The sequence below is a fragment of the Oratosquilla oratoria genome, chromosome 19, assembly GCF_046742065.1.
Source record: "Oratosquilla oratoria isolate Oo_2021 chromosome 19, ASM4674206v1, whole genome shotgun sequence".
Lineage (NCBI taxonomy): Eukaryota > Metazoa > Arthropoda > Malacostraca > Stomatopoda > Squillidae > Oratosquilla > Oratosquilla oratoria.
The window spans coordinates 22120053-22135052 of record NC_134795.1 but is presented as its reverse complement, the minus strand read 5'-3'; the positions used below and the strand labels follow the sequence as shown (position 1 = coordinate 22135052).

General features: G+C 39.3%; 1 protein-coding gene across 1 annotated transcript in view; it reads right to left on the bottom strand.

The window, feature by feature from the left end:
* LOC143035791 (CD109 antigen-like) overlaps nt 1-14758 on the bottom strand; it is a gene marked incomplete at its 5' end in the record, with an annotated part of 77118 nt that extends 62360 nt beyond the window's left edge. Inside the window, 10 exon segments of the mRNA XM_076202754.1 lie at nt 1687-1741; nt 3291-3416; nt 3809-3952; nt 5789-5909; nt 7635-7768; nt 9259-9444; nt 9819-9911; nt 12264-12435; nt 13633-13791; nt 14654-14758. Of these exon segments, the coding sequence (XP_076058869.1) occupies nt 1687-1741; nt 3291-3416; nt 3809-3952; nt 5789-5909; nt 7635-7768; nt 9259-9444; nt 9819-9911; nt 12264-12435; nt 13633-13791; nt 14654-14758 (1295 nt within the window).
* Nucleotides 14759-15000: the final 242 nt, after the last annotated feature.

Genomic DNA, 15000 nt, shown 5'->3' with positions numbered 1-15000 from the left:
CCGCCTTCTGAATGAATGCTTATTATTATACAACTTAAGAATGCTTAGTAATCATAAAAGGTACCCCTTTTGAAAAAGTGTTTTAATTAATAAATATTCTTAGCAAGTCTCAAATCTCATGCCATGCATCACTTAACACAGCCAATGAGAGCAACAAAATTTATGGTTTATGGTGATGTGTGTGCCCATGTTGGCTACAGTCTCAATAAATACTGTTTATATTTCAGAATCACTCTGGACTGTTCATGAATAGATGCTGTAAACATTTCTATCTGAAAGAAAGTTCACACGAATTACGAACTGGGTTCTATACTACTGAAGGCTTTAGCATGTTCATAACCATAATTTAACAACTCTAGACTAACTTCTTTGAAGAAAGAATTTTCTCTTGAATATAATTTTGCTTTGCCAACTATGATTTAAGAACTATAATTGATCTATAAATATATAACACATTTCAAAATGTTTACAGCTTTCATTGTGGTATCAGGTATAACTGATTTTTTCAAGTGTTCTATGGATTGTGCTATAGGAATGCATGCTATTTTCTAATTTATGAAGTTAATGGAGATGTGAATTAGTTTAGTGATCCTTACCATCTGCATGCAAATGAATGGGTTGTAATTACTATACAAATATATTATGACAAATGCTTGTTATCACTGAAATTCCTACAAAGCCACCAACCTAATGTCAGGTCATACTGTCAAGACCAAGTACTGAATTTCTGTCATGTGTGACATCTAAAAGGTATGAACTAAAAAATGTCAAAATGTCATACATGCAGAGCTGGTACATCCAACTGGTACTTATAAATTGTGGTATCAAAACTACTCAGCTATATTGCTGCTAATGTGCAACTAATTCTAATGATAACAAAATATAATTTAGCCATTGTCAACCATGACAAAGCTCCCTGAAAATGCAACCTTTTTTTTTTTTTAAAGGTAAACACTTATTTCTTGATGGAAAACAAATCACAACTTACTCCGAAAAAAAATCAGTTTTATTATCAGCTTGTAATTCTATGAGTATATATTTCTTGTAGAATTTTTTTTTTTTTATCAAAATTAACATATGAGATAATATAAGAGTTTCTTTTATCTTTTTTTTTTTTTTTTTATGAGAACCAAGTCCTGGTTGACATAGCTTGTACAATCAATCTATCCATAGCATATAACTTACCCTACAGGAGCAGGCAGGTCAGACACTGACTATATATCTATGTGCATGCAATATAACTTAAATGTTTATTTGGTCAATAATCGATTGAAACTGGCCAACAAATAACATTCCCAAATAAATCTTTATTTCAACTTGGATATCTATGAACAAGTTCTTTCCATTTTAAAGAAAAATGGGAAAAATAAATAAAACAGATTGATAAATACATTCATATATAAATCAATAAATAAATTAAATAAATACACAAATAAAAATAATAAGGAACTCTACAACTTCAAATATAACTAATGCATTATCACTATATAGTTCATACACAAGTTATCATGAATTTACTATACTACTTCATTATTTAATGCTTTTGCTTCCTAGGAGACTACTTGTGAAATTTACTTTTAGTGAAACTACTTTACAACTACATCTTGGAAAATAAACTGGCCTACTATGATCAAGCAGTGAAGAATGGCCACAATAAGGGCACTACAATGAGAGTCGTGTACTTACGCATGGGGTTGAAGTCATACACCATACCATTGGTCAACACCACCACACCTGCATTCTGTAAGGATGACAGTCGCATATGAGATGATGTGACTAGAGTATATGAGAATAATTACACATACATATACTAAAATCCCATTTCCTCCTTACAAGGGAGGTAGGCTAGTGACAACCTATATAATACACTCCCACACTCCTCCCTTTCACTTTAGCTTCACCACTCAATTTCAATATCTCTGTCTTTCTTCTCACAAAAATGCTGTTCATTTCTTCCCTTTTATTCTCATGTGTACCACATCCATGAACAACTTAACCACATTAAATCAAGTCAAATTCTCATAAGCAGCATCAGCTGCCATATGTATGATGCATCACACTACTCTCATTTTAAAATATAAAGTCACTGCTGTATTACTCATCCTCTTTTACTCTGAGTAATAATAAACACAGAAAACATGATCAAACCAGTTCACAGAATTCATGGGTAACTCATGTACAACTAAAATTTTTTTTTTTTAAATATATATATATATAATCAAGATGCTGACACCGGCATCCTTGTGCACCCACTCGCACCTCATGACACCTACATAGGTGTCCTTGTGCCAAAGTGGTTAATTACTAGGTTGGAGTCCTCCTCCCAGGCCCTCTCATGCATTGACTTTTTGTAGGAGAAAAACATAGCAGAAGATGATCCTCTCATTCCATATACATAGAAAAATTTTACAAGATTAAATGAAACAATATTTAGTCTCTTTTAGTTCAGTTCAAACTGCAATATATGTTTTTAAATATGAATTCTCAGTGCTTGGATAGTTCCTTGAATGATGATAAAGTATAGTCAATCACACTGGAATACATCAAGAACAAATAAAAAATATACTGTAAGAGTACAATGATGTGATGTGATCTCCTCAATCCAAGTCAAATATTCATGAGCACATCAGAATGCTTGATATATGATGATGCATCACAATATGCGCATTACAAAATATAAAGTTATTGCTATTATACTTGTTCTCTTTTACTCTGAATAAATATAGCATCACAGAAAACATGATAAAGCTTGTTCACAGAATATGGGGGTCACTCAGCTACAACTACAAAATAAATATAATCAGCAAACAAAAGCCAGCATCCTCGTATAGCCCACTCACAGCTCATGACGCATACATAGGCGTAATCATATTCAAGAGGTTAATGATAGTTTGACTGCAGTTCTAAGCAGAAGGGTTTGTACCACCAAAGCCAAACAGGAATAGATGGTGTGTTCCCCCTAACCACAAATTGACTGTGAGGAACCATGGTACAAAAAAGTGAATATTGGGTCAGTAAAAGAATTTGTGAGGACTTTTGAATGTTAAATGGAAAGGGGTATGGGAAGAGAAGAGAAAGAATGTGAGGGGAAGAGAAGAGATAGAAAGAGAAAAGGTGGGAGGAGAGGAGAGGAGAGGAGATGAAAGGAAAGATGGGAACAGATAAGAAGAGAAAGGAAGGACAACAAGATCAGGTATAATAGAAGCAATTAAGGGTCACCAAGTTCTAAGAATAACACTCGACTTTGTGCAAATTACACCTTTGACTGCACAACTGAGAAATCTACTTACAGAAAAGACATCAAGAGCAGTGACTGATGTGTAGGTATTGAAGAGGAGGGGGTTGTACTTCTTTTGCTCTTCTGTCAGTCCACGCCGCCCTGGGTTGTAGTCTTCTAGTTCAGCAATTATCCCAGCCTTTAAGATGAGCAAGAGTGACAGATTAATTCAAGTTAGATATTCAATGCTTAAGCCATTTAAGTCCTATGGTCACTTTCATGACTATGTTCTAGCTAACAAAAGCCTACTTTTTTCAGCTTTGAGGGATCTCTCAATCATGAAGTATGTGATACCTGGACTGCAAGCTATTTTGATTAATCCATTAAAGCCTAGTAATAAAATTGATGATTTTGTTATGGATACAAGTTATGCTAGATGACTTTATTCAGCTAAGTGGGACCACTGGTCTTTAAAAGGTGAGTTAAATTTGTAATGAGCTATTTTTTCTTTTCTTAAGTATGTACATACCCCTACCTTCCTGTACTCAGTTTCAACAAAATCTCATTAATCTGTCTTCAGCCTTAACATACCTGTGTGATGTCATTGCCAGATTTGAGCAAAAGAGACCGCTGATCAATTCCCATAAGGCCCACAAAGGAGTTGGGCTTTGCTGTCACCATAATGTCCACATCATCAGCTACATCTACCTTACGAGGTGAAACCCGTAACGTCACCTGAAGGAAAGTCAAAGATAGAATGTGACCGAGGTAGTCAGTGGACAAGAGATACAAAAGGTCCATAATATTTTATTTTATCATTATTATTATTTTCTTTTTGGCTACCTCCCTTGTAAGGGGGGGGGGAAGCCTTGGTGTATGTATGTATATATGTATGTATGTATTATTATTATTATTATTATTACTATTATCATTAAACATGGAAGGGGTGGTGCAAGAGGTAAATGCAAGGGTAGTGGGTCAGGGATTGAAGATGGTTAAAGAAAATGGAGAAAAGTGGGAGATAAGCCAGCTGTTGTTTGCAGATGACACTGCACTTGTAGCAGGATCAGGAGGGATTGAGGAAGTTAGTGACAGAGTTTGGGAAGTTGTGCAAAAGAAGGAAGTTGAAGATAAATGTAGGTAAAAGTAAGGTGATGAGATGTACAAGGAGAGAAAGTGGCAGCAGACTGGACGTGAGTAATAAGGGAGGAAGTGGATAGTTTTAGATACTTGGGTGTGAATGTGGTGGGAAAGGGAGGAGTGGAGGTGAAGGTAGAATGTAGATTGAGAGAAGCAAGTAAATGGCTTGGTGGATTAAAAAGTGTAATGAGAAATAGACATTTGGGAATGGATGTTATTGTGCTGACAACACTGTACAGGGCAGAAACATGGAACATAAGAGAGGAAGAGAGGAGGAGTTTGAATGTGTTTGAGATGAGGTGTCTGAGAAGTATGATAGGGGTTACTAGGCTGGATAGAGTGAGAAATGAGGAGATGAGGAGGAGAACAGGGGTGGAAAGGGAATTGGGAGATAGGGTTGATGAAAGAGTATTGGGATGGTTTGGACACATGGAAAGAATGAGTGAAGAAAGACTAGTAAAAGAGGTGTGGAAGGCAGAGGTGGAAGGAGTGAACATGAGGGGTCAACCTAGGATGAGATGGATGGATGGGGTAAAAGGGGCTTTGGGAAAGAGGGGAATGTCTGTTGAGGAAGGACGGGAGAGGACAGAAGACAGGAGTGAATGGAAATTTGTTGTATATGGATGATGCTGTGATGCATGAGGTGGATTGGGTGAGGAAGTATGTGCGAGAAATAATTTGATACAGCCCAAAGGGATTTCTCCCCCATCTTCTCCTTTTCTGCATGAGGAGACAGAGAGGGGGGGGGGGGTTGCCGATTTAATGAAGCAGCCTTGCTGTGGATGTGCTGTGTCTTGTGACACTGTTTTCTGGCCCAGGGCAGTGGGCAAGATACAGGGATGACCCGTCATCCAGGATGTGCCAAGATAAGAGGGAGGGAAGAGGATGGAGGAGAGTGGAGTGTGATAGGGATGGAATGGGTGCGAGTGGTTTTTATGTCTTTGTTTTTTGGCTACCTCCCTTATGAGGGGGGAAAAAAGCCTTTGGTATATATATGTATATATACATTTTTTATTTATACATATATTTTTTTTCTACATTTACAACATTGGTATTTATTCTAGATGCTGACAGATGATTGTATTCAGGTGAAGAGAAACCTCAAACCCTCTGGACTGGAAGGCTTAAGGCTGTCTGAAACCTGCTCTCATTAACTCTTTCATTATATTTTACTTAAAAATTTACAGCAACCACCACCAAGCAATCTCAATTAGTTAAGGGGGTAGTCCCCTTCAAAACAAAAGGGTTAGGAATTGTGGGTGTGATGGGAAGAACTAAGCCCTTCAATAAACTAATACAATGCCTGGATTTTGTTCAGCAAACATCAGATAGTTTTAGACAATTCAAAGGAGGATTCCCTGCCTGAGCAGGGTTTTTATCAATCAAAATGCCATGTACAGGAAAAAGGTCTGAGCCCCATACAAAATTCACCTTGTTCTGCAAAGCACCAGCCACTTCAAAGTGAAGTGAGTCAGCCACAACTTCTCCATCAGCCTTGATGTAATACACAACAAGCTGAGCACGTGGAGCCATTGATGCTGTAGCAATGAACCTGCAAAGTAATTAAAGATCTGCTCATTATGCAATATCATACCTAAAAATAAATACAAACTTAAATGAGAACTAATCTAAATTAACATTGGAGACAGACATACAGTGACTGGCTATAACTGAAAAAAATAAAATAAAACAAAATAAAGATCTGTCCAATATGGAGCATTGGCGTTGACATACCATGACATGTGGAGTTTCCCATCCATCTGATGTCTATAGAAGTGAATTTAACTCTCTGTATATATGTCTGAAGAACTTTTCCCAATCTCTGAACTGGGGTATTGATGACATAACATGTCAATAATTAATGGACATTTTTAGGGATCCCCTACAGACCAGAGCCACATATTAGTAGTTTAAAGGAGACAATCCTCTTGTACTACAGTTAGTGACAGTTCAAGAAAGCATGTGTGAGGAGAGTTGAACAAAGTTGATGATAAAAATAAAGTGATGAGATGTACAAAGGGTGAAAGTAACATAGAACTGGAAAGAGACTAGAATAATTGGAGAGTTTTAAGTATTCAGGGTCACATGTAGCAGGGAATGGAGGAGTGGAGGTGGAGGTGGAGGTAAACTGTAAAGTAAAGGAAACAAGTGTCTTGGAGGAATGAAAAGTGTCAGAAGAAACAGGTATCTAGGAATTTACACAAAGAGAAGACTATATGATGGGGTGATTGCCTACAATACTGTACGAACCAAAGACTTGTAAAATGAGGGAGGCAGAAAAGAGAAATTTAAATGGATTTGAGATGAAGTGTTTAAAAACTATGGTGAGGGTTATGAAAATGGAGAGATTGAGAAATGAGGAGCTGAGATGGAAAGCAGAAGTGGGAAGATTAGGTTGATGAAAAATAACTGGAATGTTTTGTGCTCATGAAAAGATTGAGTGAAGAGAGACTAGCAAAAAGAGTGTGGAAGGCAGAGGTAGATGGAGTGAACTTGATGGAAAGATCAAGAAGAATGAGATGGATGAATGAAGTGAAGGGGGCCTTGGATAAAAAAAAAAAAAAAAAAAAAGGGAATGTCTGTTGAGCAAGAGAAGAGAGAGGGCAAGAGATAGGTGTGAGTGGAGAGTGGTTGTAAATAGATGACAATTTGACATGGCCCAAATGAATCTCTCCTTGTCTTCTCTAATTACTAGTAAGAGGACAAGGAGGGATGGTTGCCATGTAATGAAACATTGGGAGTTAATTATCCAGAGCAGTTGGGCCCTGCTGTGGAGGTGCTATGACTTGATGCAATGTTTCAGACTCAAGCAGTGAGTATGGGGGATTAATGGCCTTTCACCCAGAAGGACTAAGATAAAAGGGAAAACAGATGGGTGTTGGAGTGGTATGGGATGGATGGTTACATGCTTTGGCTGACTATCTTCCTTATATGGAGGAACAGTCCTTTTAACATATACACAGATAGATCTTTTTAACTGCTTATCCAAACTTTCTTAAGGTGTTCGTACTGCCCTCAATGGTCCCAAAGGTACTCATTTCCTTTTATAAATCTGCTTGTCTAAAGGAATGCATGTCACAAAATTGTGGCATAATTGACCAACCATAATATTATAATGGATTTACATTGGAAAAAATACCAACAGCAGACCTTTCAGTCCTTAACAAGGTCTGGTGCAAAATACAGACAAAACATGGAAAGTTACTTCTTGGTCTTAATGGTTGGAGAAAATTGGACAGACACTAATGAAAAAATACAAGTAGAAAGATAAACATACCTGAAAGTATGAGAGTTGCCCTCATAAGCCTGAAGTGTCCGTGCAAATACGACATCCCCACGGCCCAAGACTTCGTACACATAATAGACAAGTTCCTGAGTAGCGTTGATACTAACTATGACCTCACCACCCACCTGAGATTGTGGAGATTCAAATTAGGGTTGGGAACAATTTATCAAAAGGTTTGATATGTGGTCCTATTTATCAATCAATCAATTGTTGCCTCAAGTTTCACTAAATGGTCCTTGGAGCTTCCCACAGATCTCTCTCTAGGAAGAAACTTTGGACTGTTGTCTGTATTGTATCATTATGGGGCCATTTCTATGTCACCTGCTCAGTCATAGGAAATGGAGAGTAGCTACCAGCTGTTAGCTCTCCACATGTGAAAGTATAAGAAATACAGGTGAAGTTGATAAAGAGATCTTGTGCTCAGTTCAGAGACAAAGCACCAGCACCACTCCAAGCAGCTCCACAAAATCTCTTCACTGAGTGAATTATGGGTTGAAATGATGGCCATGCCCAGTTTCTGGGCACAGCAGACCTCCTGCAAGAGAGAACTGAAGCAATGGAGTGATTCTATTTCTATTAAGAATATGAATGGGAAAAAGAAATCTCACTGGCTACACCTACATTACAGGGACCAATGACAGTGCCTTCTATTTGTGGCCTTGCAAAACAGATATCAGAGAAAATCATCTCTCTGCTGCTCATCTTCAAAACCTGTCAACACCATCTGGAGATATATCAGGAGATATAACTCTGAGGGCCTCACATGCATTCTCCAGACTGGGCCCATGAAATCTAACAACTATATATTTCCTCTGCTTTTTTACACATGGCAAACTGACAACTAGTAACTGCTCCTGTCTCCCTACTATTGTAAACTGTTGATATAGAGAGCTCCACACTTATAAAACACTGACAAGCGAGATTGGGCCCAAGGACCATTGCCCATTGTGAGGCTGCAGGATTCTAGTCAGAGAAACTCAAGACAATAATTATCATATTATCACTTGCATTACACTTCATTTAACAACACTGTATAATGCCAAAACACCTTTACACCAAAAACATTGTTACTGGCACCCTTCTCCCATCAACCTTTCTAAGTCAATTAGTTTAAGGGGTATTGAGGGAGAGGGGTAAGGGGATTGGGGGAGGTAAGGGGGATGGGGAGTAGGTAAGGGGGTTTAGGGGAAGGTAAGGGGGATTGGGGGGAAGTAAGAGGGTTTAGGGGGAGGTAAGGGGGATTGGGGGAGGTAAGGGGGGTTTAGGGGGAGGTAAGGGGAATTGGGCTGGGAGGTAAGAGGGATTGGGGGGAATGGTGTAGTGGGGGATGAAGGACCCCCATGCGTGTTTACCTGGATTGTACCCCTACCCCCTGAAGCGTTTGCTCTTGTTTTCAGTTCGTGTTTACCATGTTTGTTCGTTTTTTCCTCAGGCAAAAGGCTAATGATTTCATCCAACTAAGTCTCTTGACCACAAAAAAGTTAAAGAACAGTGTTGATGATTAATTCTCTTAAGGTTAATTCATTATCTTCTATTGTCTATTGTCAGATGCTAGAAGTCTACTGGTCACAATGGGTCAACTGCAGAACTGGAAGAATCCCAGTCATATAGTTACCACAACATCCTGTGTCATAAGGGAGGCCTGCAGGTAAGAGTTACTGGGACTGAGGGCCCGTTTGATATCTCCAAGCCATTGCGTCAGATCCAGGTACTGTGCCTCAATCACCAAACTTTGTGCATCATCATCCAAAGGGGGGTAAAACTCAAGTGGTATGATGCCTGACTCAGGAATTTCATACACCTGAAAAGACATGGTGAGAGTTTAATGGTTGATCAGCACTATCCATGAGGGTAATACCAAAATCCAAGTTACTGTAGGAAAATAGATTCTGTCATTCATAAGCAAAACTAAAGAATAATCATGTTATCATTCACTACATGTTAAAATTCCAAACAGGAACAAAAGGGCAACAATAACCTAGCCTACCAATTCACAGTGAGATGTGTGTGGCACTGCAATTAAAACAAAACAAATATTCCTTGGAGTGTCAACAGCAAAATTCACCAGCCATTTCCAATAACGATTTTGTTATGACAACACCTTTACAAGTCATTTCATTCAGTTTTGAGTTGCATTCTGCAGCAAAGGAGTTAAACATGCACCCTGTTACTTACCGTCTCGATGGGTTTGGTGTTGTGGGTGAAGCCGTGGCGAATCGTGACATTGCCTGACTGGACGGGGCTGTCATCCTGATAGGCCACCTTGAGCTGGGGTCACACAGGAGAGCAAAGAAGAAAAAATATTTTCATCTACTATAGACAAAGCCAGTCCTACACCTTAGTGCATTCACACACTACCATTACAATAAAACCTTCTGTATAAACTAAGGCATGCCATCCTGTACCATTTACCAATATAAAGAAAGTGCATCACAATCCATGGGAAGAGTCCATTTACAAGAATATTGATATAAAATATTGTTATATATATGATATTGTGGTACTGAGGAGTTTTTTATTACCTTTATTCTGAATTACATATATGAGGTCCCCATAACCTTTTCAGTGCTTAAGGCTTTTAAATATTTTCATCTGTCCCTGCCTGAAGGGCAAAGCACAGTTATGGCCCTTGGCTAGGATCTCGGTCCTTCCACAAGGTGTAAAGCGTCTATTGTACATTGTGACCGTCTATGATACACTAACTCTATAATGAGTATAGGATGAAGTGTTTCTGTCTTTTCGAGTGTGTGTACTCTATTCATTAAAATGTGTGTGTTTGAGAGTTTGCATGTGCGTTCAAGTGCATGTGGGTTTGTTCGAATCCACTTGATTACATATAATACAATAATCATTAATACGAGTGTAATAATATGCCCCTTCTCCATGTTGTGTGTGTTGTTTTACAAAATTGAACCGTCTTTTTAACCACTTCGGTTTGATGATGCCCACGTAGATGTCATGAGGTGTGTGTAGGTACACGAGGATATCGTCGGCATCTTTATTTATTTTTTGCAGTTGTACATGAGTTACCCCCAGATTTTGAGAACTAGTTTGATCATATTTTCTGTTTATTATTACTCAAAGTAAAAGCGAATGAGTAATACAGCAGTGACTTTATATTTTATAATGTGAGTAGTGTGATGAATTGTACGTTTGGCAGCCGATGCTGCGCGCGAGAATTTGAGTCGCACTGAAGTGGTTAAAGTTGTAACCAAAAATATATATGGGACATACGATGAAATGTGTTTGTGTACAAATCATGTGGCACACACCTCTGGGTGCACATTGTATTAACCATGTGGTATGCACCAGAAAGGTATGCCGCAACCTATTGCGCATATCTGCCTGGTCACCATGACCCGGTGCTGACTCAAACCAATGCAATTAGGGATCATCATGTACCATACAGTACATGTGACTTTGGGCCACGTGTAAAAACAGCTCAGTTCTGACCGACCAATACAGGAAAAGAACTCACAGTAACCCCTCCTTCCTCCCTCTTACTATAACCTACACTCACTACAGAATGAAAAGTTAGATGGAATATTTGAGAACTGTGACTCTATGTTATTTAATAAGCTCCCAGTTGAATTAAAAGACAGCACGAAAGTTGAATAACAGAAAAAGGAAATATTACTAAGAGATGTTATGATCTCCAACTGAAAATTACGAATGATAAATATAAACTGAAAAAAGTGAAATCGTGACCAAGACAGCAAGGGCAAGCTAACAAGACCAACCTGGGAAGGTTCCATGTCTATTTTTTAATGCAAGCAATAACAAATTTCCAACACTAAGCAAAAACAAGTTATTAATATGGTGTCTATATCAGGTAGTGGAAGTAGATTTACATGAAAACTTGCATTTATGTACATGTATGTGCACTGCCACTACTGTAAGTAAACAAATTTTCATAGAAAGCAAATGTAATGATTTTATATAATATAATATAATATATATATATATATATATATATATATACATGTTTTGTGTGTGTGTGTATTCACCTCGGATCTGCTGCAGCCTCTGTTCGAGACAGCCAGACACCACCCTACAGCAGTGAGCTCAGAGCTAATTATTTGCCGATCTCTGGGTAGGTCTGAGACCACTCACACACCACACACCGGGACAGCAAGGTCACAACTCCTTGACTAACATCCCGTACCTACTCACTGCTAGGTGAACAGGGGCTACACGTGATAGGAGACAAACCCAACTTATCTCCGCCCGGCCGGGGAATCGAACCCCGGTTCTCTGGCTTGTGAGGCCAGTGCCTTACCAATCCGCCACCAAGTGAGTGAGTGAGTGAGTGAGTGAGTGAGTGAGTGAGTGAGTGTGTGTGTGTGTGTGTGTGTGTGTGTGTGTGTGTGTGTGTGTGTGTGTGTGTGTGTGTGTGTGTGTGTGTGTGTGTGCAGCAAGTCAAAGTTGCAGCGCTCTATAATCCTTCAGTTCCCATAATAATAGCTGGCTCCAGAACACCCGCAAATATATACCACAAAAATATATTTTATCAATGTTTATATATTCCGCACACTTTGACAATATTTACTCATGATTAATATCTACAAAATGCAATTCAAATTTAATCCATAGCAGGCAATGTTTATGCTCCACACTTACGATTGCGGTGTATTTGAGTCCAGGTTTGAAGTTGTCCGAGGTCCTGATGAGTTCCATCTTGTACTTGTGTTTGTAAACAGTGATGAAGGCAGAGGCGTTCTGGGTTCGACCTGTCAAGTCTTCCTTGACGTAAGCCGTGACCTCTACTTCACGAGCGTAGTCATCCTTGAGCCTGGAGGAACAGAAAGGTGGAGTGTTATAGTGTTCAAACATGCATACCTTCTGGGGCCACTTGGATTGCATGTATTGGTATTGGACAGGGTTTACCATTTATATTCGCGTATAGGTCGTACCGCTAGTTTGTGGTTGTCAAAGTGGTTATTTGCGGTTGCCCCGCGACTAGGTAGCACTATAATCTGGCGATTTACAAGACCCATTCAAACATAAAAATTATCAGATATTTACCATTATTTCAAAACTTTACTAAAGAAATTAATATCAGAACATATAGATTGTCCGACTATTACGTGTGCGCATAGTGCAAACATAACCAACGGTTGCGTTTATAAAACTATAATCGTAAACAAATGCACTTGGGTAAAAAATGTTATGGTCAACTTTACAAAAAAAATCAATAGAGTTTAACTGTCAACTGGACACTATACACCAGTACAGAAGAAAGTTTACCAAGATAATATTTTTTATTTAAGAAAATCATAAGTTTATTTAAGTTACGTTACGAGATGTCACGTTACGCTACGAAAACATGATTTGCGCACATAGAAACGCAGCCACGAGTGAAACAGGTGATGTACGGTAACGTACGGTAAACAAAGGGTCAAGGTCGCATTGCTCATAAACATTATAAAACATACGAAAGAGTTAGAAAAGAGAATATTTTACGATTTTATTGTAATTGATATATGATTTTCTAGCAGCAATAGTTCAGTTTAAAGCAGCAATTCTGTAAGAACCTTTGATATATATTATGCATACAAAAGGCTTGAAAAGCTTTCCGATGCATATTTTGCAAACACCACTGAAATTCAGTGTCATTCTCACATAGAAATAGTTAATTGTCGCTGTCCCTCATTAATGTCGAGTGTATAGGTCGCACCCCTGATTTTGGCGAAATATTTAGTTTAAAAAAAGTGCGACCTATACGCGAGTATATACGGCCCTTTGCATACAAACAGATATTAAAAGTTAGTCTATTCTTTATATTAGAAGTAAACAAATAATTAAAATATGCCAGTTTTCTACGATCTTATTACCAGGTAACCATGACTGCGTAACACCAAAGCGTGCCCTCACTCCCCTCAGGTGTCTACTCTTCGGCTGTTAACTAAGCCAACGCCAGTGTCACAGTTGCAGACAACCACCATCACACAATGAACAACTACATTAAGCTTCCATAGCTCCTCCTTACTTGAGGTCGTCAAAGACATGAAGGGTAACGTCCGCTTTGCCCTTGATGTGCACCACTTTGCGGATGGGGTCATCGTAGGGTGCCTGGAGGTAGCCGTACTTGTAGGTGGGAGTCACCTGGATGGTCACCTCACCCTTGACAGGCTTACCATACGTGTAGCTGTGGCGGACGAAAGGAGAACAGACATTATGATGAAAGAAGGTGTCCTAGCTAAAAATAAACATACAAGTCAACCAAAGGTTATGGGGATTACACTTAGATTGTAGACTTCACGGAGGTAGGTAGGTAGGTAAGTAGGTAAGTAGGTGTAGGTGTAGGTGTAGGTGTAGGTAGGTAGGTAGGTAGGTAGGTAGGTAGGTAGGTAGGTAGGTAGGTAGGTAGGTAGGTAGGTAGGTAGGTAGGTAGGTGTGTGTGTGTGTGTGTGTGTGTGTGTGTGTGTGTGTGTGTGTGTGTGTGTGTGTGTGTGTGTGTGTGTGTGTGTGTGTGTGTGTGTGTGTGTGTTTGTTTACCTAAATGTAGCAGACAAGAAAGGAGCTACACTAGTAGGGTCCCATCTCTTTTTCTCCACCCACCATACTTAGCCTTGAATTCGTTTGTGGATATAATTTGGTTTAAATCACCCTCAAGGCTATTCCAGGACTCAATGCATCTGCACTGAAAACTTTCTCGACATGCCCCAGTCTTCTCAATTTGTTCCCATACTGCCCACCCGTCCCAAACCAAGATCTATTCTATGTCAGTATTGTCCTCTCCTTTTAACGAGCTGAATATTGCGATCATGTCTTTCCTTTCTTCTTTTTCTTGTGAGCGTGTAGGTGTGTGTGAGCGCGTGCAAAAGCACGCTCATGCATGCATGTGTATGTCCCTTTAATGGTATGTCCTCAAAATTCCCTAATAGAAAATCTGTGAAATAATGTATGCCCAGTTCATCAGAAGCTTATATGTAGCTGTGCTTTCAAGAAGGACACAGGCACTACTCTGCGCCTCCCACGGAAGCAACCGAAAAGATACGGATCCTCACAAGGCCTTGACCGTGGCGGGGAACTGGGGGCGATCGAAGACTGCGAAGGGCGGGAGTTCCACGTTCACCTCGAACTTGGGAAGAACGTATTCGGCCACCTGGAACGCGTTACAACATGACAAGTTAACACAGTGCAACAGTGTTGATTGATACAGGGACAGAAGAGAAAAAATAATAATATCTGGGGGTAGTTTGACACCCCACCCTTGACAGGTAACACAAAATCCATGGGAGATAACAGATGGCATTCGCACAAGGTCGTACAACACATCTGCGTGCAGAGGCAAACCAAATTCCTACTTGTACTGTATATCTGTACAGTTGAAATCACCTCAACACGCCCTGGT